This window comes from Brassica oleracea, chromosome C9, assembly GCF_000695525.1.
Source record: "Brassica oleracea var. oleracea cultivar TO1000 chromosome C9, BOL, whole genome shotgun sequence".
NCBI classification, from domain to species: domain Eukaryota; kingdom Viridiplantae; phylum Streptophyta; class Magnoliopsida; order Brassicales; family Brassicaceae; genus Brassica; species Brassica oleracea.
The window spans coordinates 6,475,171-6,499,229 of record NC_027756.1 but is presented as its reverse complement, the minus strand read 5'-3'; the positions used below and the strand labels follow the sequence as shown (position 1 = coordinate 6,499,229).

Sequence of the window (24,059 nt, the reverse complement as noted above, 5' to 3'; positions counted from 1 at the left end):
ATTCACAACATGGAGATACTGATTTTTCTTATTGGGAAGGAGTGGAATCATATGAACAGCATGGTGATGATCAAGAAGAGCATGTTGGATACATTCCGCAGGGTGATAGACTGATGGAGAGTGTGCGTCACTGTATTACTATGGAGATGGCAAGAGGAACTAGACTTCCATACTAGACATTTTTTAAATTTCAGTTTTATAAACATTATTGTTGGCATTTGAATATCTACTTTATTTGAATATCTACTTTGAACTGTTTGAAAGTTTATTAAAATTTGAATATCTACTTAGAGTTGTTTGAAAGTTTATTAAAAAAATATTAAAATTTGAGTCCATTTTATAAATAAAGTTATATGAAATTTATATGAAATAAAAATTTATAAATGTCAAAATGCTAATTTTAAAATAATTTCAGTGTAAATATATTTTAGAATGAATAATAAAATTTTGTGTTGTTAAAATTGATATCAAATATATGATTAAATCAAAACATGGGTATATATGTAATTTGGTTATTGAACTCATTTGAATGATTCATCTAAATGGAGAAACAAACATAAAATTCATTCAAATGGTTCATTCAAATGACTCATCCAAATGGAGAAACAAACATGACCAAAAATTTGAATGGATCATTTAGATGGAGCACATAAATGGATCAGCTGAATGGATTCATCTAAATGAAGAAACAAACAGGGCCTAACTTCCAAAATAGTTTGATTTAAATTGACAATTTAAAAGTTATTTTTCTGTGCACCTTGATTGATATCTTAAATAGTTCGTAGATCTAATTTCTAAGATAAATATCAAATCACCAATATAAAAAATGAAAAATGAATTTCAAATTCATCAAACTAAACGGGTAATTTATTTGGTTTTAAACATTTAATTCAATAAATGAAATAAAAATATTTACTTAGTTAATTTGGTTTGAATTCGTTGTTCACTTAGAAAACAGAATCAACGATTTTAAACCGACATTGTTACAAAATAATTTGTATTTTTTTGAAGAAAATTGGTATTTACTATCAACTTCCATGCGTTGATCTTGACAATCTTAAAGATAAACAATAGTGAATACATAGCAAGCTTTCTTTTCCCAATCAGATACTTGTTGCAAGATCCTTAGTGTACTGATGCTTAGGAGTGTTGTAAACAAGTATTTGATCCACGGAGTCTCATTGATATAGAGAGAATCTGGCCGTTTGCCCAAAAAAAAATAAAAATAGAGAGAATCTGCCCATTTAAAACCTTCGGCGCTTTTTTTTGTTTATCTTTGTGTATCAAATAGCGTTTAGAGTCCGATTATGGGTGAGGCTGCTGAGACTTTCACTACTTGTAAAATTTTGACGGTCAATATTTAGCTAATCGGGTTTTTGCGATTTATATCTGTTCTAAAAGCTTCAAAATCCTTTTCATTAATTTTTTTCTTTGTTACGTTCAAGTTTTACAAAAGCCAGCATTTAGTGACTTTAGACTTTTTAAAGTTCACAGTCAATTTTAAAAAGCTTAACTTTTTTAAAGCAAAATATTTTTAAAAGCCACAGTCACAAGAGTTGTAAACATAGATCGCAGCCTTAATCGTGTGATCTATGTTTTGTTTGATTTACTTTGTGGGTTGCAGGAAGTACGAGAATTGACAAAGACTCTGAAACTTGCGGACAAAGGAAGAACGACTCAAGTCTTCAGACTAAGTAGTCCCAAAACATTTAAAGAAAACTATATAGATATGTGTTCTTAGAATTTTTGAAGACAATTAAATATACATAAATCCAAAAAATATAAGTCTCCACATTTATATATAAAAAAAGAATTTAGCTGAAATCTGTAGTAGGCTTCCTAAACTGCCCTGGAAACTACCTTCGATTGAAATAAGCTTCAAAGCTTCTTGAAATTTGAATTCCCAAGATCAATCTCATCAACATCTCCTTACAAAAAAAAAAACAATTATGTCCATGATTAGTGTTATTTTTTCTAGCACTAGTGGTATATGGATCATTCTGCTACTAAAATTTTGAAACCCTGTTTGGGCTATTATTGGGCCTTGAATGATAATGTCCCACTTTTGTTTGGACTATACATTTATCTTACGCTCAAAGCTCGGCCCAATTGTACAAAATATTTTAAATAGAACTAACAAAATCACCTAAACCCGGTTTAATATTGCAAGCGGAACCCAAATCTATACTTCTTCCCCTCGGAAAACCCTAGCTGAGCTCCGATCGCCCTTCGCTATGGGGGACATGAACGATCCTTTCATGCGTAACCAAGCCGTCCAGGCTCGCCCTAAGGTCCAGAACCGATCCAATGTTCTTCAGCTTAAGCTGGTTCGTCCCTCTTTTCTCCGATTTAACCTCTTCTTTTGCTTAGCTGCTTGATGCGAATTTGGTTGCTCTGTTTAGGTATAGCCTTTGTCGATTGAATAATCAAACTCTTCCAATGCTTAATTTGTTGCGAGATTTACTGATTTTTTTACTATTGGGTAACCGTAGATCGATTCTGAATATCGACTAGGTTTCAAATCTTGGTTTGATTAGTCTTTAAAAGCTCTGAAGCATGTTTGAGGAGGATTTCATCTTTGATATGATGATCTGTTGTTAATTTGCAGATGGGTCAAAGCCACCCGACTGGCTTAACGCCCAATCTCTTGAAGCTCTTTGAGCCCCGACCTCCATTGGAGTTCCTGCCACCTCCAGAGAAGAGAAAATGCCCTCCCTACACAGGTTTTACAACTGAGTCTCTTTTACTTTACTTTTTTATGGGCCTTAGATTTAATTCTCCTGTGTTTTCGTTTCAGGCATGGCTCAATTTGTAAGTCACTTTGCTGAACCTGGAGATCCAAAGTATGCTCCACCCAAGCCCGAAGTTGAAACACCTGTACGTTTTCGTCTCAACTTGTCTCTCTCTATTATGCTAGGGTCAGTGACATTTATATAGTCTTTTATGTTTTGTTTGGTTTGGACAATCAGGCTCAGAAAAGGGAGAGAATTCATAAATCACGACTGGAGAAAGGTGTTGAAAAGGCTGCTGAGGATCTACAGAAATGTAAGCTTCGCATCTTTGTAACTATATAGCCAGATTTTGTTTCGGTGACTTGAAGTTACAATTTGATATTTTTGTCTGCTAGATGATCCGAATAATGATCCCAATGCTTCTGGAGATCCCTACAAGACACTGTTTGTTGCCAGACTTGTAAGTTACACCGCTTCTTGAAATGACTTTCATGGACTGGTCAGGTGTTTTTTTGTGGTGCTTGACTTTATGTTTCTCTTGTCTTATTTCAGAACTACGAGACATCTGAGAGTAAGATTAAAAGGGAGTTTGAGGCTTATGGTCCAATTAAGCAGGTATGTATCTCTGAGCGTTCCCTAACAGGTTCGGTAAGAAGTCATCATGTTCTCTTTGCAATATGGTTGGTTTTACGTCCACAAGTCTATAAGGTTCTGATTTTTTTACATTCAACTTTTCCCCTGAGCCCGGAAGTGAACTGTTTCTAAATTGCCATGTTTTGCCTTCTTTTACTTTGATTAAAGCCACTGAGCCTTTTCTCATAACTTGCCAAAATAAAGTAAGTAGTAAGAGATATCACGGTCAATAGTTTTAATTAAACAAACTTTTCTGCTCTGGCGATTGGGTTAGATGTTTCTGGCAAGTCAACAATAGGAACAGGTATAGATCAGGTAACCTTTACATTTTGACATCCTTTTTCTATGATATCGAGAGTTTACGCTCACAGGTTTCATAGTCTCTGAGGTATATTTTCTCGTAACCCTTTCTGGTAAGCCACTAAGAAATATTCTGTCCCCATCTTTCCCTATCTATTTGGTTCCTAAGAAAATGATTCATCCTACACTGGAAGTTCAGACAGTGAATGTAAGATCTTAAAACAGTAGGCGTGAGTATACCACCACCCTTCTCTATTTTTTTCGTATTTTAAACAAATCTACTAAAACTTTTGTGTTCTGGCTTGAAAGGCTAGCAAAAGTATTATCCGCTCTATGAAGGTGATCTTGTAAACTAGTACACTATACACATTTACGTATGTGATATGTTTATATCTAAAGTTCGTAAAAGTTTTAAAACCCTGGTAAGGGGTCGTTAAACCTGCCATGGAATCCATTTTTCTGCCAATTCTTGATGTGGTGATGATGTTGGAAGCCTGTTAAGAAAAAAGGTTGCATGTGCTTGTTTGACATGTAACACATGTATCTGAAAGCTGTTTCAAGTTATCACAGAGTTTGTGATTTCTTGATGTCTTTGTTTTGTCAACTCGCCAGGTTCATTTGGTGACTGATCAGCAAACCAATAAACCCAAAGGATATGCCTTCATCGAGTACTTGAACACCCGTGACATGAAAGGTGCGAGAAACATACTTGTAGTGTTGTTCTCTGTTCTAATATTATCTTTCTTTGCTGACATATATCTTGGTGTTCTCTTATAGCGGCATATAAGCAGGGTGATGGAAAGAAGATTGATGGCAGAAGGGTGTTGGTTGATGTTGAGAGAGGTAGGACGGTCCCTAACTGGCGTCCCCGTAGGCTTGGTGGTGGACTTGGTACAACCAGAGTTACCGGTGAGAAGATTGCTGGCGAGGAGGAACAACAACAGCCCTCCCAAGCAAGAACATCCCGCTCCGAGGAGCCTAAAGCCCGTGAAGACCGGTAAGACAATTCTTTCTTCACAATAACTTTGTTGTTTTTTCTTTCCTCTTTTACTGTCACTTTGTTGTGGCTGATTATGTTGCGTGGATGCAGTGAGAAATCTCGTGATAGGGGCAAAGAAAGGGAACGCGAGGTGTCTCACGAGCGGTCTCGTGAAAGGTCTCACGAGCGGTCTCGTGAAAGGTCTCACGAGAGGTCCCGTGAACGGTCTCGGGATAGACCGAGAGAGAGTCATAGGGAGGATAAGCACCATCGAGACCGGGACCGAGGTAGAGACAGGGATAGAGACAGAGAGAGCAGGCGTGACAGAGGAGATAGAGACCGTCGTTCACGGGATCACGATAGGGAGAGGAGTAGGAAAAGGGAACGGGACTACGAGAGCGGAGAGTATGAAGAAGAAGGCGAGTATGAAAGAGGTGGGTCGAAGCAGAGGAGAGGAGAGTCAGAGGAAGGGCATGGATACTACGAAGGGCGTAGTAGACGTTCGAGCCATTATGAGCGCGAGGAGGAACAAGGAGGTGACCAAGACCGCTATGAGGATCGTTATGGGCGAGTGGAGGAAGAAGAATACCGTTATGATGATCGTGAGTACAAGCGGTCAGAGCGTTCCAAGTCGCGTGATTATTAATCTGATGGCTGCTGACGTTATTTTCTTCCGTAGCGATAAACAATAAACTTGTTTGTGTGTTGTGATGGAATCTTCGTTATTGCTCTGCTTTTGATTTCGTCTGACAATTTGTTTTGCATTTTAAATATTTAAACTGAACCATTTCAGATTCACGGATTAGGCGGGAGTCCTATGGGTTAATAGTGTCATTTCGATTTTCCCGCCTCCGCATGCGCTGCTTCTAAATAATTAAAACAAAATAAATCGAAAATAAGCGAAAGTGCCCTCGTCTCGTTTCGAATTGCTGCTCTCCAAAAGCGACGGAGACAGTTGGGTGATTTCTTACCGGAATTTCCTTCTTCTCCGGCGATGGTTAGTCTGCGCTCCACTAAAACAACTCCGTAAGTCTCTCTCATTTGCTATTGTTTCTGTCATTTCACTGTTGTTTTCCGGCGATTTCCCCTCACTTCGTATGATTGCTTGTTTAGTTACTATTTTGAAGGCATCGGGTACCTCTTTTGACTTTATTTCCGCTTGTTTTAGGGTTCCGGTAATATCCAGCGACGGGAAAACAGAGAAAAATGCCTCTGCCGATTCATCGTCTTCGGTCCTCAGTGAAGAGGTCTGTTCCTGGTTTTACTGGTTGTGGATTATTAGGGATTCAGGGACTTTTTCTTTTAGGAATGTGAAACTTTTTGTGTTTGCCTTTTCGATATTCGATTTTGATTTATGTGAATGTGTATTACTTTTCACTACCTGATTTGGTCCTTTTCTGACTCTTGAAGGAAAACACTGAGGAGACTCTTGTAGAGAAAGAGATACTTCTAGCAAAAAATGGAGACTCCTCTCTTATATCTCAGGCTATGGCTCAGGAAGAAGAGCAGCTGCTCAAACTTCGGGAAGATGAAGAGAAAGCCAAATGTGCTGAGTCCGGTGAAGCTCCTGATCTGAATGATACCCAGTTTACTAAACTCGACGAGCTCTTGACTCAAACCCAACTCTATTCTGAGTTTCTCCTTGAGAAAATGGAGGATATCACCAAAGTAATTCTCTTTTTTCTTTGTTGCATTTTTCGTGTTGGTTAACAAATGTGATTTTATCTTAATTGAGTACTTGTGGTTTGCTAGAATGGGATAGAAAGCGAGACCCAAAAAGCCGAGCCCGAGAAGAAAGGAGGTCGTGGACGCAAAAGAAAGGCTGCTACTCAGGCCGCCAGTGTTAGTTTCATTTATAAACTTCATCTACTCTCATGTTGGATATATTTTTTATGGTTTCTTACTTGGATGTTGGATGCTTTATTCTTTTGTTCAGATGAAGGCTAAGAAAGCTGTTGCTGCTATGATTTCAAGATCTAAAGAAGGTCATGAATCTGCCAACTCAGATCTGACAGAGGAAGAAAGAGTCATTAAAGAGCAGAGTGAACTTGTTCCTCTTCTGACCGGTGGAAAGTTGAAGTCTTATCAGCTCAAAGGTGTCAAATGGCTCATATCATTGTGGCAAAATGGTTTGAATGGAATTTTAGCTGATCAAATGGGACTTGGAAAGACTATTCAAACCATTGGTTTCTTGTCACACCTGAAAGGAAATGGGTTGGATGGTCCTTATCTAGTAATTGCTCCACTCTCTACTCTTTCAAATTGGATGAATGAGATCGCCAGGTACTCCCTTGACCATTCGTGCTTATATACATGTCAAGCCTTGGGGTCGCTTTCATCTTTTTTTCCCCTTGTTGAATAGGTTCACGCCTTCTATCAACGCAATCATCTACCATGGAGATAAGAAAAAAAGGGATGAGCTCAGGAGGAAGCACATGCCCAAAACTGTTGGTCCGAAGTTCCCCATAGTCATCACTTCTTATGAGGTTGCTATGAATGATGCTAGAAAAAATCTGCGGCACTATCCATGGAAATATGTTGTGATTGATGAGGTATTTTTCCAGATTGATTGGTGTCTTAGGCACATTTGTTTCTATCATCAAGCTAGCCCCTCTAACTTATAAGTTTGTTCTTGCATCCTATAGGGCCACAGGTTGAAGAACCACCAATGTAAATTGCTGAGGGAACTTAGACACATGAAGATGGAGAACAAACTTCTGCTGACAGGAACACCTCTGCAAAATAATTTGTCTGAGCTTTGGTCACTGTTGAATTTTATTCTGCCTGACATCTTTGCATCACATGACGAATTTGAATCCTGGTACGAACTTGGCCTTTTTTCTACTGTTTTCTGTAATTAGCATGTTGTCTTTTGTTTTTTTATAGCAAAACAGTTGCCATATTTTTGACATTTAATCCTTAAGTATTTAGCTAATAATTTGAGTACTTTATAGGTTTGATTTTTCTGAAAAGAACAAAAGTGAAGCAAGTAAGGAAGAAGGAGAAGAGAAAAGAAGAGCTCAAGTATGAACAATTATGATTAATTTTAGTAGATTTCTTTGATTGTACATATCATGAGAAGAGTAAATTTTTGTCTAGGTTGTTGCGAAACTTCATAATATACTACGACCTTTCATCCTCCGAAGAATGAAATGTGATGTTGAGCTCTTACTTCCGCGGAAAAAGGAGATTATTATTTATGCTATAATGACGGATCATCAGAAAATTTTCCAGGATCATCTTGTGAATCGCACGTTGGAGGCACACCTTGGAGAGAATGCTATCCCAGGTACTTGTTTTTATGCTTTACAGTTTGCCTCTTCTGCATTGCTTTGTTCATCCCTTATACTTTCAGGTCAAGGCTGGAAGGGAAAGCTTAACAATCTGGTTATTCAACTTCGGAAGAACTGCAACCATCCTGACCTTCTTGCGGGGCAAATAGATGGTTCATGTATGTCACTGTGCCTTAGTTCATGGAAACAAATTATTTTTTTTCCTGTATTACTGATCTGTCTAATTGTTTTCTTTTCTTGAAAGATTTCTACCCTCCAATTGAAGATATTGTTGGACAGTGCGGTAAATTCCGCTTATTGGAGAGATTGCTTGTTCGGTTATTTGCCAAAAATCACAAAGTATGTTTCAGAATCCCCTGGCTCGTAGCTCATTTCCCATGAGACCTTCTCTAATTATATTTCCTGATGAGCAGGTCCTAGTCTTCACCCAATGGACAAAAATTCTGGACATTATGGATTACTACTTCAGTGAGAAAGGGTTTGAGGTTTGCAGAATCGATGGCAATGTGAAACTGGATGAAAGGAGAAGACAGGTTTTTCCTTTGGTCAAGCTGATTTTCCATATAAAAAGTATTCTTACCATATCATAACCACAAGGTCTCAGTCTCTTTCTCTCTTATGAAATAGATTGACGAATTCAATGATGAGAAGAGCAGCTGTAGAATATTTCTTCTCAGTACCAGAGCTGGAGGACTCGGGATTAATCTTACTGCTGCTGATACATGCATCCTCTACGACAGCGATTGGGTAATCAAAATTGTCAATTTTCTAAGTTCTTCCCTGGTCTTGTTTCTGTCGAGTGGTGTCTAACTGTGGTTACCTCATCATTCTCCAGAACCCTCAAATGGACTTGCAAGCCATGGACAGATGCCACAGAATTGGTCAGACAAAACCTGTTCATGTTTACAGGCTTGCGACGGCTCAGTCAGTAGAGGTAAAAAAATTTATGTTTCATCAATCGACTTATACTCTCTCTAGGTCGGTGAGATTGTTGTCTACTGAGACTAGTTTATATGACATTTTCTCAGGGCCGAGTTCTGAAACGAGCGTACAGTAAGCTTAAGCTGGAACATGTGGTTATTGGCAAAGGGCAGTTTCATCAAGAACGTGCTAAGTCTTCAATACCCCTAGAGGTTTAGTTTCCCTCACAACCAAATCCTTTTTTATCATTATTACCCCCATATTTTAGTAAAAGGCTTGAACCAAACAAACACACAGGAAGAGGACATACTCGCGTTGCTTAAGGACGATGAAACTGCTGAAGATAAGCTGATACAAACCGATATAAGCGAGGAGGATCTTGACCGGTTGCTTGACAGGAGTGACCTGATGATTACTTCACCAGGAGAGACAGAACCAGAAGCTGGTGAAGCTTTTCCAGTGAAGGGTCCAGGTTGGGAAGTGGTGCTGCCTAGTTCAGCTGGAGGGATGCTGTCTTCCCTCAACAGTTAGGACCTCGCATTGAAAACCACTTGGGTGTGTTTTAATTTTTCCGGAACATGACCGGTTACTTTTGCCTGAAAGGGCTTTGGTCATTAGAGACATCGGAAGTTTTTGTAAGTTCAGTAAACCTTTGGAAACATGAGGCTCTCATGTGATTAAAAACAATTGGCCCTCTGCTTTTGCATTTGTGGATATTTTATATTATTTGGCAGTTGCAAGCTTTTAGAGAAGTTTATACTTTATAGCATGTAATCTTGATGGTGCACTGATGTGGTAAGAAAAATCAAAAGTTCAAAAAATTAAAAAAATCTCCGTTGCCGGGAATCGAACCAGGGTCGCCTGGGTGAAAGCCAGGTATCCTAACCGCTGGACGACAACGGATTTGATGTCCTAGTTCGTGATAAACTGTGATGACGAAAACTTCCATGATTATCCTTTTGTATGTCAAACCGGTGTAACGTAATTATGGTATGAGAGTAAGGGTAGTAACGGAATTTAAGGAGTCATCATCGTGTTCCATATTTCCTTTTGGAAGCACCTCGGTGTCTGCTCTCACTCCGTTCGCTCGCGAGTTCATTTCTACGGATTTGCATTGATACAACTGATCCGCTTGTGTATTCTTCAATACGAAGAAGAAGAAGAAGATGTGGCGCTGCGTCTCTCGTAGCCTTCGAGCTCCTTCTTCATCAAGGACCTCACTCTCTGGATCTCGCTTTTCTAGATTCTTCTCCTCTTCTGTAAGATCTCTCACTTCCTTCTCCTTGGTTTTCCGTTTCGATCGTAGTAAACACGCGTGTGCGTCTGGTTTTTATTCAGGAATCATAGTTTTGGATGTTGATCGAGTCCCGTTTCGTAATTGCTTGTGTGCTTATTTTATATCCATGTCCGTATGCAGCAGACGGGTGATTACACGATAGTGGATCACACCTATGACGCGGTGGTTGTTGGAGCTGGTGGTGCTGGTCTCAGGGCGGCCATTGGATTATCTGAGCATGGCTTTAACACCGCTTGCATTACCAAGCTTTTCCCCACACGCTCCCACACCGTCGCTGCTCAGGTATATTTTGGTTACAATTCGATTATAAAATGGAGTTTTGGTTTCTTTGAGATTTGATTTTATGTGATGTGAAGGGTGGTATAAATGCTGCACTGGGAAACATGTCTGAAGATGATTGGAGATGGCACATGTATGATACTGTCAAAGGCAGTGACTGGCTTGGTAATCTCCCTCCTCCTTGCCTTTTGTATTAGTTAATTGATCTTGCTAGTTTTGGCTATTATCTTACTTTAATTGATCTTGAGTTTCATTTCTTTTCTTTCCTTCCTTGTGTAGGTGATCAAGATGCTATCCAGTATATGTGTAGAGAGGCACCAAAAGCTGTGATTGAACTTGAGAACTACGGCCTTCCCTTTTCTCGTACTGAAGAGGGTAAAATCTACCAGCGTGCCTTTGGTGGTCAGAGTCTCGACTTTGGCAAAGGTGACTCTGTCTACACTCTTGTTGACCTTCTTTTGGGAGCTTCGACTTATTCTCTTCTTTTTTTTAGAAAGGATTTTCTCATATTGGCTTTCTTTTTTTTATTCTGTCATCAGGTGGTCAGGCCTATCGTTGTGCTTGCGCTGCGGATCGAACTGGACATGCTCTCTTGCATACCTTATATGGACAAGCTATGAAGCATAACACACAGTTCTTTGTTGAATACTTCGCTCTGGATTTGCTCATGGCTAGTGATGGTATGTATATGGGATATCTTTTCCTTTTCTTTTGTAGCTTCTGTTAGTATGTATGCAACATTGTTATCCGACCTGCAGGTACTTGCCAGGGTGTAATTGCACTAAACATGGAAGACGGAACACTGCATCGTTTCCGCTCCGCACAAACAATTTTGGCCACTGGGGTGAGATAGTTTTGACTTTTGAGTAGCTTTATATGATGCGAATTTTTCTGACTAGTGCAAATATACTTTAACATGATGGCTCATGTTTCTCCAGGGTTATGGCAGAGCATACTTCTCAGCAACCTCAGCACATACTTGCACAGGAGATGGCAATGCCATGGTTGCACGTGCCGGTCTTCCACTCCAGGTTTGCCACCTGTTTCGTTTTGAGATAAATGGTGAATGATGTCTTTTGTGCGCTGATAATGTTATTGTCTAACAACTTTATGCAGGACTTGGAGTTTGTTCAGTTCCACCCAACTGGTATATATGGAGCCGGATGTCTCATCACTGAAGGTTGTCGTCTTCTCCTCACATGCACGGATCTGCTTGCAAGATAAATATCTAATGTGTGTTCCCGACACTTACATTGTCTATTATACAATTGCAGGATCTCGAGGTGAAGGTGGGATCCTTAGAAATAGTGAAGGTGAACGTTTTATGGAACGATATGCTCCAACTGCCAAGGATCTTGCATCAAGAGATGTTGTCTCCAGATCTATGACTATGGAAATCAGGGAAGGTCGTGGTGTAGGTATGCTTTCCTTAGAACTAGTTTTAGTTTTTTGGAGAAACTCCCATTGAATGTCTTTGAGCTGTATCCATGATTAATTTTGTGATACGTCTAGTTTTTAATTCTCATTTTGGATCTGTTGCTAATACTGCCAGGGCCGCATAAGGATCATATCTATCTCCATTTGAATCATCTTCCACCAGAAGTTCTGAAAGAAAGGCTTCCTGGAATCTCTGAGACAGCTGCAATCTTTGCTGGTGTTGACGTTACCAAAGAGCCAATTCCAGTTTTGCCCACTGTCCACTACAACATGGGTGGTATTCCAACAAATTACCACGGCGAGGTAAGAATAGGAGAAGTTTTGCTGAAATTTGTGTGGAGTTAATCAATGAGATGCACTAGAAGTCGAGAGTAATTATTTTTGTTTTGTCGTGCAGGTAGTGACCATAAAAGGAGATGATCCAGATGCAGTGGTTCCTGGGCTTATGGCTGCTGGGGAGGCAGCTTGTGCATCTGTTCATGGTGCCAACAGACTTGGTGCAAATTCTCTCCTCGATATTGTTGTGTTCGGCCGTGCTTGTGCAAATAGGGTTGCAGAGATAAGCAAACCAGGTTAGTCACATTTGAGGAACTCTCGAGAGTGTAGTATCATTAATATATAAATATATATATATATATATAAAAGGAATAGTCTCTTGTGATGTTTTTAATTGCCTTATTTCGAATGGTGCAGGTGAGAAACAGAGACCTCTAGAGGAGAATGCAGGTAAGAAGACGATCGAATGGCTGAACAAGTTAAGACACTCAAGCGGGTCGCTTCCTACATCAAGTATCAGATTGAACATGCAGAGGATTATGCAGAACAATGCAGCTGTGTTCCGCACCCAAGAAACACTGGAAGAAGGTAAAGTAGATGAAAGACTTGTCTTAACTTATTATAGTGAATTCAGAGCTCTATCTCACCTGCAAAGGCCACCAATTCTTAAATAATTGATCACAGGTTGTCAGTTGATCGACAAGGCATGGGAAAGTTTCGAGGATGTCCAGGTTAAAGATAGGAGTTTGATATGGTAAAAAACAAAAAAAAAGAAGAAAATATACTTTTATCATTGTGAATCGATATTATTAATTATTAATGTAAATTAACGGTGTGGTAAAACTCTTGAGGCTATATGTGGTGAGTGCAGGAACTCTGATCTGATAGAGACAATAGAACTGGAAAACCTTCTGATAAACGCGTCCATAACAATGCATTCAGCGGAAGCACGAAAGGAAAGCAGAGGAGCACATGCTCGGGAGGATTTCACGGTTTCATTCTCTTCCTCTTAAAACATTCATATATATATATATATATATATACGACTATATCATATAGCGATGAAGATGATGATGATAGAGAACCAGCTCTCAAATATATATATAATGACTCGTGTGTGCAGAAAAGGGAGGATGGAGAATGGATGAAGCATACATTGGGGTACTGGGAAGATGAGAAAGTGAGGTTGGAGTATAGGCCTGTTCACATGGACACTCTCGACGATGAGATTGAGACTTTCCCTCCCAAAGCTCGCGTCTATTGATTTCTCTTCCCTCAAACAAGCAAGCTGCAGCTCTTCTTTAGGTGTCATCCGAATAATAATATCAGAAGAAAAAGAGGGAACTAGGAGAATACACAAAGGAGCGTTCCTCGTCCTCTGAGTTTTACATTTTTACACCAGATAAAATGAGAAACAACTGTTAATTTGGTTGTTATATTCTCTTTAGCCTGATACACACACCACTTGTCACTCTAATATTTTTTTCAAACTTTTTTTTTTTTTTTTTTTCAAACTGTTAATTTGGGTAAATGTTACTTCGGTAATAATATGATTTAATCCTCCTGATCCAGTTGGGGTCAGTTTGTGTATGATCAAAAAAATAGTTTACTAGGCATGAGCGGATCCAGTCGGTCTTAATCATTGGGGCTGATTCATTTTAACGATTTTCTTCAGAACTATCTTTTTCTTAACTGTTTTGGATTGGGCCGGCAGCCGAATTTGATAGCCCGACCGGACTAGAGTCTGCTATTTTGAGAATTTGAGAGGATTGAAAATTTTAGATTTAAGTCAGAACATCGTCGTCACGTGCTGAAACCATGCGTAAACCCACTGCTGAAGAATGTTTTACGACTCAACACTCGTAAGTTATCGATTATGAAATGGGCTCGGATAAAACAAAATAAATAGTAATCATTAACGGCCTCTTCATATATTGATGTGCATTCATTCAACTTCTTAACAATTTCTACAAATTTCCTCCTAATTGGGCCTTGGGAGTTTACAATGTACTAAATGTAAGAAGCTTCCCTATTAACGTGAATAATAATAATTTAAACAGGGAAGAATCGTATTTGGTCAGTGGTAGATATACGTAGCACATACTCCAATTGATTCCCTACAGCTCATTGCTTCCATTTGTCAGCCTATCCGATGCCGACCATATAGAAGTCTTTTATTTTTAAAATTATTTCTTGATTATCAATTGCTTGATAAAACAATTCAAAATACAATAGTATAACCCCGCACGTACGCCTCCGTAGTACCCTGTGAACATCTTTCGATGCATTAACTAGTACTAATTACTTTAAACATTATATATACAAAAATACATTATCATGAATTAATCATATACGGCCAACTCTTAACTTCAAGAAAAAAATAGTAGTGGATATACTGCCGATGCATAGACCATTAGGGATCCAAACACATACATATACTGACCTTTCTAAACGTTATATATCAAATATAAGTTTAACATCTTCATAGTTAGTTTCAAAAAAAAAAAAAAACATCTCATAGTTACGGGTTACCAACATATTTAACATGTTTACCAAAAAAAACATAATTATAATTTTTTTTAAATACCACTAGATGCATATATTCCTAAATTATGACATCTTTGCAGCAATATATTAGTTTTATATTTATAAGAGAAATTCCATAAGATAGTTTTTTTTAAGTTTTGTCACAAAAATAGCATTCAAAGAAAAAAATGATCAAAATAAGTTTTATTAAAGGATGAAAATACATTTTTACTCTAGGGTTAACTAATCTAGACTTGGGATTTAGAGTTAAAGGGTGAAGTTTTGGGGATATGGTTTCAAATTTTTAAAAAATAAAAAATGAATATTAAAATTTTCAAAATAAAAAATTACTATTTTGATCATTTTCTTTTTTTTAAAGCTATTTTGTGACAAAAATTTAAAAAATACTATTCGAGAGAATTGTCCTCTTTATAATGTTTAGATGATATTCTAAATATTTTTATATCATCAAATATTATTTTTATATGTAGTCAGTAAAGTGACGACAAAAAAATGTAGTCAGTAAAGTAAATGATCAAAATTAACGAAATAGAACGTCTCCTTCAAGACGCGTTGACGATTGCACTAGTGAGGCTTGTGTGTTGTGACCAATAGGCAATAGCCCATATGAAGTGGTAGATTCCTTGGGGTGACAGAATAGTGAGTGATACATACTTATATATGGATGATGATGGATTTATTTTGTTTTCACTTACATGACAGATAATTACACATGCTTCCAAGGGAGTCAACTAAATATTAATTTAAGAGTTTAATTTTGATGATAAAATAAAACATTTGTCTTAATCCTAACTTTTGCTTTTTTTTTAAAAAAAAAAATATATATATATATATATATATTACATGACTTATAAATTATCAAGATTAATCTAAAAAGTTAATGAGCTAGTAATGGTTGTGAGAGCAACAAAATATATCGTGTTTACTTGTTAACGGTTAGGATGTCAACAACCCCGTATGAATGGCCGATCGACTATTGCTTGATGAAGAAAACCAGAAGTAAATCATTTGCGAAGAATGCTAACATGGGAGAACTAGAGAGACATTGAAGAGTTCTATTTTCAAGTTAAGTTTGTCTTGGTTCACAATCACGTGATAAGAATGGGAGGACGGATGCACTACAAATTCAATTTGTTGTTTTCGAAAGCACTTTAGTATTGTAGTTGGCTAAGCCAATAATGTAATTAGATTCTTATGATATAATCCAAATGTGAAATTCCAAATCTTATAAAATAGTGCACTAAATATTTTCAAAAAGATCAAATTATTTTGGAAATTAACAGAGAACTAACTTTGACCAGTCATTCGGACGAGAGCTGTGGGACCTTAGCAAAGAGAAACGTGGTCTGAATCCACTTGCCACTAGCACCTGAGGAAAGCGCACTTAGAACCATGTGATTGACAACCGGTGTCCTTTGACTGCACGTTTCAATCTTTTATTACTATAATCATTGTTAAAAGACTTTGTAGTATTAATATTTTTGTACACTTTTGTCATTTCCTATAGAGGTTTGGGTTCAAGTATTTAGCATGTCGACAAAAAAAAGTATTTAGCATAACTCAAGCTTTTTAGCAGATAGTTCAGAAAATTAAATCAAATGCATGACCCCAAAATTTACAATATGCAAAAATAATGCTTCCAAACATTGACAGTGCTTAGGCTAAAAACAGAAGGATTGTAGATAATAGATAAAACGTTTTCTTATTGCTATTATATAACAAGAATTCAAACCCTTTTTTTTGTAACGCAGAAAAATTATAGTGTTATAAACTATAATAAATATTACAGCGACCAACAACTAATAATTCTATTATTTTATAAAAAAAATATGTTTGGCTGCACTATAATAAACTGTCTTATAAAAGTCGTACTCAATAGTATTCATTTATTATGTTGAATATTTTTGTTAATATTTTATTTATTAACCTGTCTAATTTGACTTTAAAGAAAAATTGATTCTTCTAGTATAAAAAGTCGAACTAATAAACTAATATACTAAAGAGAGTTTCAATAGACCTAGTCCAAATGGCAGGACGGGCCTGTGGCAACCACCATCCGGATTCGATTCTCCCTCCATGCGGAAAGTACCCTGCCTCTTCTGGACACCAAAGCGGTACTGGATTCGATCCAGCCCAGGTAAAGTCCTCCCGGGTGAAGTGAACCGCTGCCTGACCGGACCCAGAGAAATGACCCGCGAAGCGGAGAACCCCTGGATTATCAAAAAAAAAAAAAAAAAAGTTTCAATAAAATTCAACCCTTAAGAAGATATAAAAATGTAGCAGAGCATATAGAAACTTCTTACATGCCCTTTCATGTTAACGACTTACATCATGATTAAATTGTGATTTCACACTAACTAAACGAATGTAAGATGATTAGTACCTAACATTCACGTAAGCATTTAGCCAATTAGAAAATTAGACGCAATAACAAAATTGTTATTGTCCGGACCAGGTAGTCCAAGTGGCACGACGGGCCTGTGGTGGCAACCACCATCCGGGTTCGATTCCCCTCATGCGGAAACTACCCTGCCTCTTCTGGACACCAAAGCGGTACTGGGTTCGATCCAGCCCAGGTAAAGCCCTTCCGGGTGAAGTGGACCGCTGTCTGACCGGGCCCAGGGGAATGATCCGCGAAGCGGGGAACCCCTGGATTATAAAAATAAAAAAATAATAATAACAAAATTGTTCACTTTGGTTCTCTCTATGTGTATACAGTATACGTTACGTAATGTAGTTGTGTATATATATAGATGTAATTATATAGTACTACTAAATGAGTGTAACAGAGGAAGCACGTGTGGTCAGGGAAAGGGTTGGCATCGCCAGCTAATAAAACTATTTTCACTATTTAGTCAAACCGCACCCACTGCTCGAAATGTTATGATTCATATTTTTTTTATAAAACCTTTTAACTATGATATTGCTACAAAAAAATTGTCCTGAGTAAATTGTTTAATCATATATATATCCATACCTGAAAAAAAAAGTTACCAATAAAATAAAACAATTAGTTCATATACGTTTAACTAGTGGTTATTATTTTACAATTTTAGTTAATGGAAGATTGAGTTTTTTTGAATATAACATGGAACTCACATAGTCGAGGAAACTAGTGGCTCAACGGCTCAATGCATCATCTATCATTTTTGGAAACAAAGGAATAATGTGTTGCACAACCACCTTGTCCTGCCACCCATCGCTATATTTAAGCTTATTGACAGAGAAATGCGCAATACTATAACACCAAGGAGGGATAGAAAGCAATTTCTCACCCTTATTGCTAAGTGGATGCGATGACTTGCGTTTTCTCATCTTCATCTTTGTTGCAACTTTGTTTTTTCTCTTTTTTTCCAAGCACGTAACATAATCTAGATCTACAATGTTTGTAAATCTAATTTCATTTCTATGATATTTACCTTTTAGCAAAAAAAAAATATTCTCACCATACAAGAGTAGCTGGAAATGTTGAAGCTTTAACTCCCGTAGATGGACAAAGGACAATGTAAAACAATACTTTTCACAAATCTTTGGTTGAGTTTATTGCACGAACATATGAGCTGAGATGACACACTAGCTCAATTCATACACTTTCTGCACAAAAACAAAATAAGACACTCTGGCTGTCCCAGAGGCTCATTAATACAGTTATTTTTTATATAAACTATTAAGAACATTGTAGAAAAAGGAGTGCCGTTGCTTTCAAAGACACTTCCGTGGAAGAGATGCCATCTCTCCAAATCTGACTACTATGACACTTTCCTTTTATATATCTTCTCCCTCATTTCTTTCTATTTTTATTAGTTTTATCAATTATTCAAATTTGAATCTTTCGTTTTTCGACCCACAATCATTTCTTACTTACCAATGGTATTTGTGAAGCTTGCAAAGCCCTAGAAGTGAAAAGTAAACTACACAAGGAGGTATATTTTCAATTATTCCACTAGAATTGAAAAGTAAATGCAGTTTGACCAATTATATTTTTCGTAATTAGGTTCTTTCTCTCTCTCTCCGATAAAAACATTAAGGAAAACAATAACATTGAATATAATACCTAGTAGTAACTAAATATCATACTAATCATCTCTACTATATAAAATGAACTATTTTTAAGCCTTTTCAAGCTGTCCACATCAGCACAAATATTTAAGGCCAATGAAAGTTACATGTCATACATTTCATTTTACTGCCACGTCACATTGAATCTTAGCTCACTCACGTACAATACTTCGCGTCTCATGGAGTTCTTCTTCTTTGTTGTTATCTGAAAGACAGTTGTGATTTTAATCTCTCAATTCTCTTTAGTAATGTCAGATCTATCCACTAAACTTTCATTATACCTTTATTTGGCAGACATGGTACCCTTCCAACTCCCTCATTGTGGAGCTTATATAAATTCTCATTCTCACTCGAAATCCTAAAATACATACAAGCTCCTCCGTTGATGGTCGGTGAAATCTACCGGGGTTGATCATGTTGCTCAATTTTGACGATGTCTCCGCTGGCTTATCAGAATCTGAGGTCTGTTTTCGTTTAATTGGTCTGAAGCTGCTTATGATTGATGAATATGTATGGACAATTATCTACAACTATTAATTCTCTCTCTATCTTCAATCCCTCTCACTAATGAAATTGAACACAAGCTACAGTTGGTCAGGGATTCATCTCATCAAATTGGATTGTACGATACCAAGGGAATCTCAACTGTGGAACAATCTATCGACTCATGAATTTCTTTGCAACAAAAGCTAATACATCTATCTATAGGGTTGTTGATCACAACCTTACCATCCGTTTCACTCACAGTTCAGTCCTTTCGGAGCTTCAAGACAACCCAGTTGTGATTCAGAGAGACTGATTCAGGTTTCACTCATTCCAAGAGTTTGAAGCTAATTGTGATCCTTGAGGTGATTTGTGTGGGAAGCTGACTTTCTGGTGCTAACATACAAATAATTGTTGATTTTATGGAAACATTTATCTTAGAAGTAACCCACCTCAGCTTGACTATTTTCTTTAACTGTGTTGCAGACCCACAATCTCTCAACGAACATGCGGTCTTGGATGAAGTAGATGATGGCTAGCAGCACTCGGTGAGTTTTATTTCACTTATATCCTAAAGAGTGAGCAGATACGATTACATATTACCACCAGCCTTAGTATGTATATGTCTGTAACTGTCCCACAATTATAATTGGCAATCTCAGGGGATGACGTCTAGCTCTGGGACCAGGCTGTTAAGGAGTTCTATAGCAAGTTCAACGAAAGTCTCGCCGCTCCTGCTGCTCTGCTAGTAACCACAGTGAACACTAAACATATTGGAGGTATAAAGTTTCCATGATTTAGTCAAGAACATCTTGATTTATCATGCACGATTTTATTGCAATTTTTAGTTGGCCAAAGGCATGAACCTAAGATCCCATCTATGTCTTAAACGTCTCCACATTTTGGTTATGAACAACATTTTTTTTTCCCGCACGAGCTTATACCACCTTTACACAGCAAATTAAGTTCCCATTTTTGTGATTTTGGCCGTTACAATCATTTTTAATAAACCTTTCTTTCATCTCAATGTCCTCAAGTATTCTTCGACAATGAGTTGGCTCCTACCATAGACTACTGAACATGGTAAGTATTTATACACAATACAATTAATATTTCTGAGCGCATTTGATTCATGAAACATGTTCAAGATGGGCTGCAAATCCACACATTGCTGCGACTGTAACGGAAGTAACCAAGATGGAGGGAGACCCTTACTATTGGAGAGATCTTTGCCTTTCTGAAACAAGAACCAGTTCATGTAATTTTTAAAAGTCTGGGACCCATAAAGCATACATCATAAGTACATTAAACAACAACGTTTGACCAATTGTAGGTGGTCTCTTTTGATTTTATCACAACAATAGATGCGTCGACCAGAACAAGGGGTGGTATTACATCGCCTGCAGTGACTGCCATACTCAGGCTAACAGTGGGCCAACTTCATTTATGTTTCCAAAAAATATGGAGACTTCAACGTCACTGGAGTTGCAATGTACATTACGCAACGCTTATCTTTCACTTTAGCTTAGCTTGTTTGTTCACGTATGGTTTTCCTTTGTAACAAGTACTGCGTCGGTGCTGAGATCTCCGCCTACGACTATGATGAGAAGGGAACTTTTGTGCTCCTTGGTAATGCTGGTCCTGAGCTAATTGGGCGGCAGGCGTCATAGCTTTTTGACAACTACAGTGAGGTTACTCATATTCATCTTATATTTCCCCTCCCAAATGATATAAACTGACTGAAGCATTTTGATATGGCAGGGTAATGGCGACATGGGTGCTAACCATGAGACAATTAGTCAAACACACAAATTCAGTCTCCAACTAGAACTTTATAGCAACGAGACAAACCATAAATGTGACAAATGGTGTTTGTCCTTCTGTTCTGCCACTTATTAGAGTCGTAGCAGCACTCTTGGAGCAGTAAACGTCTGCAACACTACCATAGGTGGAACTTGCAGCACATGGTCTTTAGCTGAGCCAAGTGCATCTAGCAAGGAGAGTGTCGTCCAGGGGAAAACTAAGGATGAGACGTCGCTAAACCAGACACAATCGAGGAACCCAAACCATAGTTGCTTGATAGAATCATTATGTATCTCTAAGTTGTTACCTTCTTTATCTTTTTTCTTATCTTCCACCTTTTGTTAGGCTTTAATTTTTCAATACAAACGGTTTGGCAGGATTTTTTGCCAACAGCATTTTGCTTTGCAGTTTTAAATACACGTTTAAACTGGTATCATAATTACGTCTCCCTACTAACATAATCGTTGTCTGATAAAAAATGCTAAATCCTACAACACCACAATAGTAGTCGAATTTGGTTTGATTAAAAAGTATAGTTCAACATACAAAATAGAATTGTAACCACTGAAGTCAACCTGAATTCCAACTTTAAAGTTAAACATTCTTAATTTGCCATTCATATCACGGATATGCATCCAGCTTTTAAATAGTAAAAAAAATTAGAAATGTGAGAACTGAGACTATGAACATCCTATTCAAGATCAACCCTTTTAAAAATTATACGTAGTATTTGTAGACAATAACAATTTTTACCTTTACCTTTTTTACCAATAAAAACTTTTTTTACCTTTTCACTCATCTTTATTTCATTAGAATTTTTTTTTACATATTTTATTTATATTATATTTAGATTCACTAGCACATTTCATCTATTTTAAGTAGATTTAATCTTCAGCTAATTATTTGAAACTACTACACCAGTTATTTTTATATTTTGAATGGATCCACATCGACATCCCCAAAAAAGGACGGTCAAACACAATGGTTACGTCGAAATTTGGGGGTTTTACGTTATCAAATTATACGCATAAACTTCAGAACGCTTGATACAAAAGGCTGAAATTTTCCAAACTCAAACTATTTCCAAGCTCAAACTTTGGATGTGCTTTATGAAAAAGTTATCAAAAGATATTATATATTTATATTAAAAATTCTTTAATCAGATAATCCGCGCGTAGCACTGACACAGACCTAGTACTATTAAAGGGAGTATTAAGACCACCTAAAGGAGGGGTTCTAAAAGAAAAAAAGGAGAAAAATTGAATCAAAAATGGTATTAATGGACAGAACCGGTGCTTTAATAAGAGAGTTTAGAAGTGGTTAAAACCCCTTACGTGGCAGCAGGGTATTGGCTTGATCATTTTACGCGAAATGCAAAAAAAACTCGGCCTCTTCTTTGTCGGTTCGTCTCTCTCATCTTCAAAATCTTCCGTCTTTGTCTTTGGCGTCGATTGTGTCGAAATCTCCGAGGGAGATGATGAGAGCTCCCTTTCGTCGTCGTCGATTCTGTCTCGGTGTTGTTGGATTTCGTGATGTGAGCTCCCTTTCGTCGTCGTCGATTCTGTCTCGGTGTTGTTGGATTCCGTTGAAATCCCTTCGTCGGTTCTCTCTCTTCGTCCTCGATTCTCTGGAAATCTCCAACGGAGATGATCTTTGATTCGTTAATTTCTTCGGCGATGTTCTCCTCCAGATTCGTGAATGCAATTACCGTGAAGGTTTTGTTTCTTTTATATTTTTCTTGCCGTGAATTGAATTCGTTTACAAGAACATTATTGGGAGATATATGGCTGTGTTGGTTGATGGTGGTAGAAAGAGAGATGGTGAGGTTGTTATATGGAATGTGATGATCGACAATTACATGAGGCTTGGTGATTGTAAAGCTGTGCGCACGTTGTTCGATCAAATGAGTGTGAGAAGCATTGTTTCTTGGAACACGATGATCTCTGGCTATTGCAAGAACGGGGCTTTCAAGGAGGTTGTGGAGATTTTCTGTGAGATGAGGAGAGTTGATTTGCGTCCTAGTTATGTCACTTTGGTTAGTGTTTTGCCCGCGGTTTCGCGGATAGGGTCGTTAGAGTTAGGAGAGTGGCTGCATTCGTATGCAGAGAGTAAGGGAATCAAGATTGATGATGTCCTTGGCTCTGCTTTGATTGATATGTACTCCAAATGCGGAGTTGTGGAGAGAGCAGTTGTGGTGTTCGAGAGGTTACCGAGGAAGAATGTGATTACTTGGAGAGCTATGATATCTTGCATATTTGCATTGTTTTATCCATTCATTCATAAACATTTTCATCATAGAGATTAGGATTTAGACATGTTTAGGTTGCATTCTGCATACATGAGTCTCTATTAGGTATTGGAGTACCACATGGAGTTCTTGGAGACATTTGGGTGCATTTGGAGCTCAAAAGAGGTGATAAAGGTGATCATTGGACGAACAGAGTGTTGGGAGCGACTACATGAAGTTGCTGTGATACCCCTCCCAGAGCGACTTGCCAGAGCGACGATCCAAGGTCGCTCGCGTTTCCATGGCGAGACGACACCCGATGAAGCCCGGAGCGACGTCCTCAGAGCGACACAGCCAGGTCGCTCGCGAGGAGACGACCCGGGAGCGACGTCTTCGGAGCGACACAGCCAGGTCGCTCGCGAGGAGACGACCCGGGAGCGACGTCTTCGGAGCGACACAGCCAGGTCGCTCGCGAGGAGACGACCCGGGAGCGACGTCTTCGGAGCGACACAGCCAGGTCGCTCGCGAGGAGACGACCCGGGAGCGACGTCTTCGGAGCGACACAGCCAGGTCGCTCGCGAGGAGACGACCCGGGAGCGACGTCTTCGGAGCGACACAGCCAGGTCGCTCGCGAGGAGACGACCCGGGAGCGACGTCTTCGGAGCGACACAGCCAGGTCGCTCGCGAGGAGACGACCCGGGAGCGACGTCTTCGGAGCGACACAGCCAGGTCGCTCGCGAGGAGACGACCCGGGAGCGACGTCTTCGGAGCGACACAGCCAGGTCGCTCGCGA

The 24,059-nt window shown here is 38.4% G+C and overlaps 3 protein-coding genes, 1 non-coding gene and 1 pseudogene across 5 annotated transcripts; 4 read left to right on the top strand and 1 right to left on the bottom strand.

Annotated features, from left to right (window-relative positions):
• Positions 1-2,160: 2,160 nt before the first annotated feature.
• LOC106318338 (U1 small nuclear ribonucleoprotein 70 kDa-like) lies at positions 2,161-5,440 on the top strand. Its single transcript, XM_013756268.1, has 9 exons — positions 2,161-2,327; positions 2,609-2,723; positions 2,798-2,877; positions 2,970-3,045; positions 3,128-3,192; positions 3,285-3,347; positions 4,278-4,359; positions 4,443-4,662; positions 4,756-5,440. The coding sequence occupies exons 1-9, from the start codon at positions 2,235-2,237 to the stop codon at positions 5,288-5,290; spliced, it is 1,329 nt and encodes a 442-aa protein (XP_013611722.1). The 5' UTR covers positions 2,161-2,234; the 3' UTR covers positions 5,291-5,440.
• A 60-nt stretch (positions 5,441-5,500) lies between these two features.
• On the top strand, positions 5,501-9,557 carry LOC106318337 (ATP-dependent DNA helicase DDM1). The gene is made up of 16 exons (XM_013756267.1): positions 5,501-5,670; positions 5,813-5,891; positions 6,055-6,312; positions 6,397-6,486; positions 6,581-6,927; positions 7,007-7,196; positions 7,290-7,465; positions 7,599-7,668; positions 7,744-7,933; positions 8,000-8,095; positions 8,182-8,276; positions 8,351-8,470; positions 8,565-8,684; positions 8,773-8,871; positions 8,966-9,070; positions 9,156-9,557. Exons 1-16 carry the CDS (start codon positions 5,639-5,641, stop codon positions 9,387-9,389), a joined length of 2,301 nt encoding a protein of 766 aa, XP_013611721.1. The 5' UTR covers positions 5,501-5,638; the 3' UTR covers positions 9,390-9,557.
• A 132-nt stretch (positions 9,558-9,689) lies between these two features.
• Positions 9,690-9,761, bottom strand: TRNAE-UUC. The gene has a single exon. It is a non-coding gene; the product is annotated as a tRNA-Glu (tRNA).
• Positions 9,762-9,882: 121 nt separating this feature from the next.
• On the top strand, positions 9,883-13,712 carry LOC106319350 (succinate dehydrogenase [ubiquinone] flavoprotein subunit 1, mitochondrial-like). 2 transcript variants are annotated; one of them, XM_013757646.1, is made up of 15 exons: positions 9,883-10,117; positions 10,279-10,437; positions 10,512-10,599; positions 10,714-10,860; positions 10,974-11,114; positions 11,193-11,278; positions 11,373-11,465; positions 11,551-11,614; positions 11,709-11,852; positions 11,987-12,174; positions 12,269-12,443; positions 12,565-12,735; positions 12,832-12,901; positions 13,019-13,139; positions 13,271-13,712. In XM_013757646.1, exons 1-15 carry the CDS (start codon positions 10,025-10,027, stop codon positions 13,409-13,411), a joined length of 1,881 nt encoding a protein of 626 aa, XP_013613100.1. In that variant the 5' UTR covers positions 9,883-10,024; the 3' UTR covers positions 13,412-13,712. The 2 variants fall into 2 exon arrangements, with proteins under 2 accessions (XP_013613100.1, XP_013613099.1); XM_013757645.1 differs by having other exon boundaries at positions 9,885-10,117; positions 10,276-10,437.
• Positions 13,713-22,715: 9,003 nt separating this feature from the next.
• LOC106314212 overlaps positions 22,716-24,059 on the top strand; it is a 7,515-nt pseudogene continuing 6,171 nt past the window's right edge.

Bases quoted from the DNA above. Each gene is read 5' to 3' on its own strand.
- LOC106318338 (XM_013756268.1), top strand. From the start codon at position 2,235: ATGGGGGACATGAACGATCCTTTCATGCGTAACCAAGCCGTCCAGGCT. The intron at 3,046-3,127 runs GTAAGCTTCGCA...TTTGTCTGCTAG, and splicing joins TGCTGAGGATCTACAGAAAT to ATGATCCGAATAATGATCCC. The intron at 4,360-4,442 runs GTGCGAGAAACA...GTTCTCTTATAG, and splicing joins GAACACCCGTGACATGAAAG to CGGCATATAAGCAGGGTGAT.
- LOC106319350 (XM_013757645.1), top strand. From the start codon at position 10,025: ATGTGGCGCTGCGTCTCTCGTAGCCTTCGAGCTCCTTCTTCATCAAGG. The intron at 10,438-10,511 runs GTATATTTTGGT...TGTGATGTGAAG, and splicing joins CCCACACCGTCGCTGCTCAG to GGTGGTATAAATGCTGCACT. The intron at 12,736-12,831 runs GTAAAGTAGATG...AATTGATCACAG, and splicing joins CCAAGAAACACTGGAAGAAG to GTTGTCAGTTGATCGACAAG.
- LOC106318337 (XM_013756267.1), top strand. From the start codon at position 5,639: ATGGTTAGTCTGCGCTCCACTAAAACAACTCC. The intron at 6,487-6,580 runs GTTAGTTTCATT...TCTTTTGTTCAG, and splicing joins CTGCTACTCAGGCCGCCAGT to ATGAAGGCTAAGAAAGCTGT. The intron at 8,685-8,772 runs GTAATCAAAATT...ATCATTCTCCAG, and splicing joins TCCTCTACGACAGCGATTGG to AACCCTCAAATGGACTTGCA.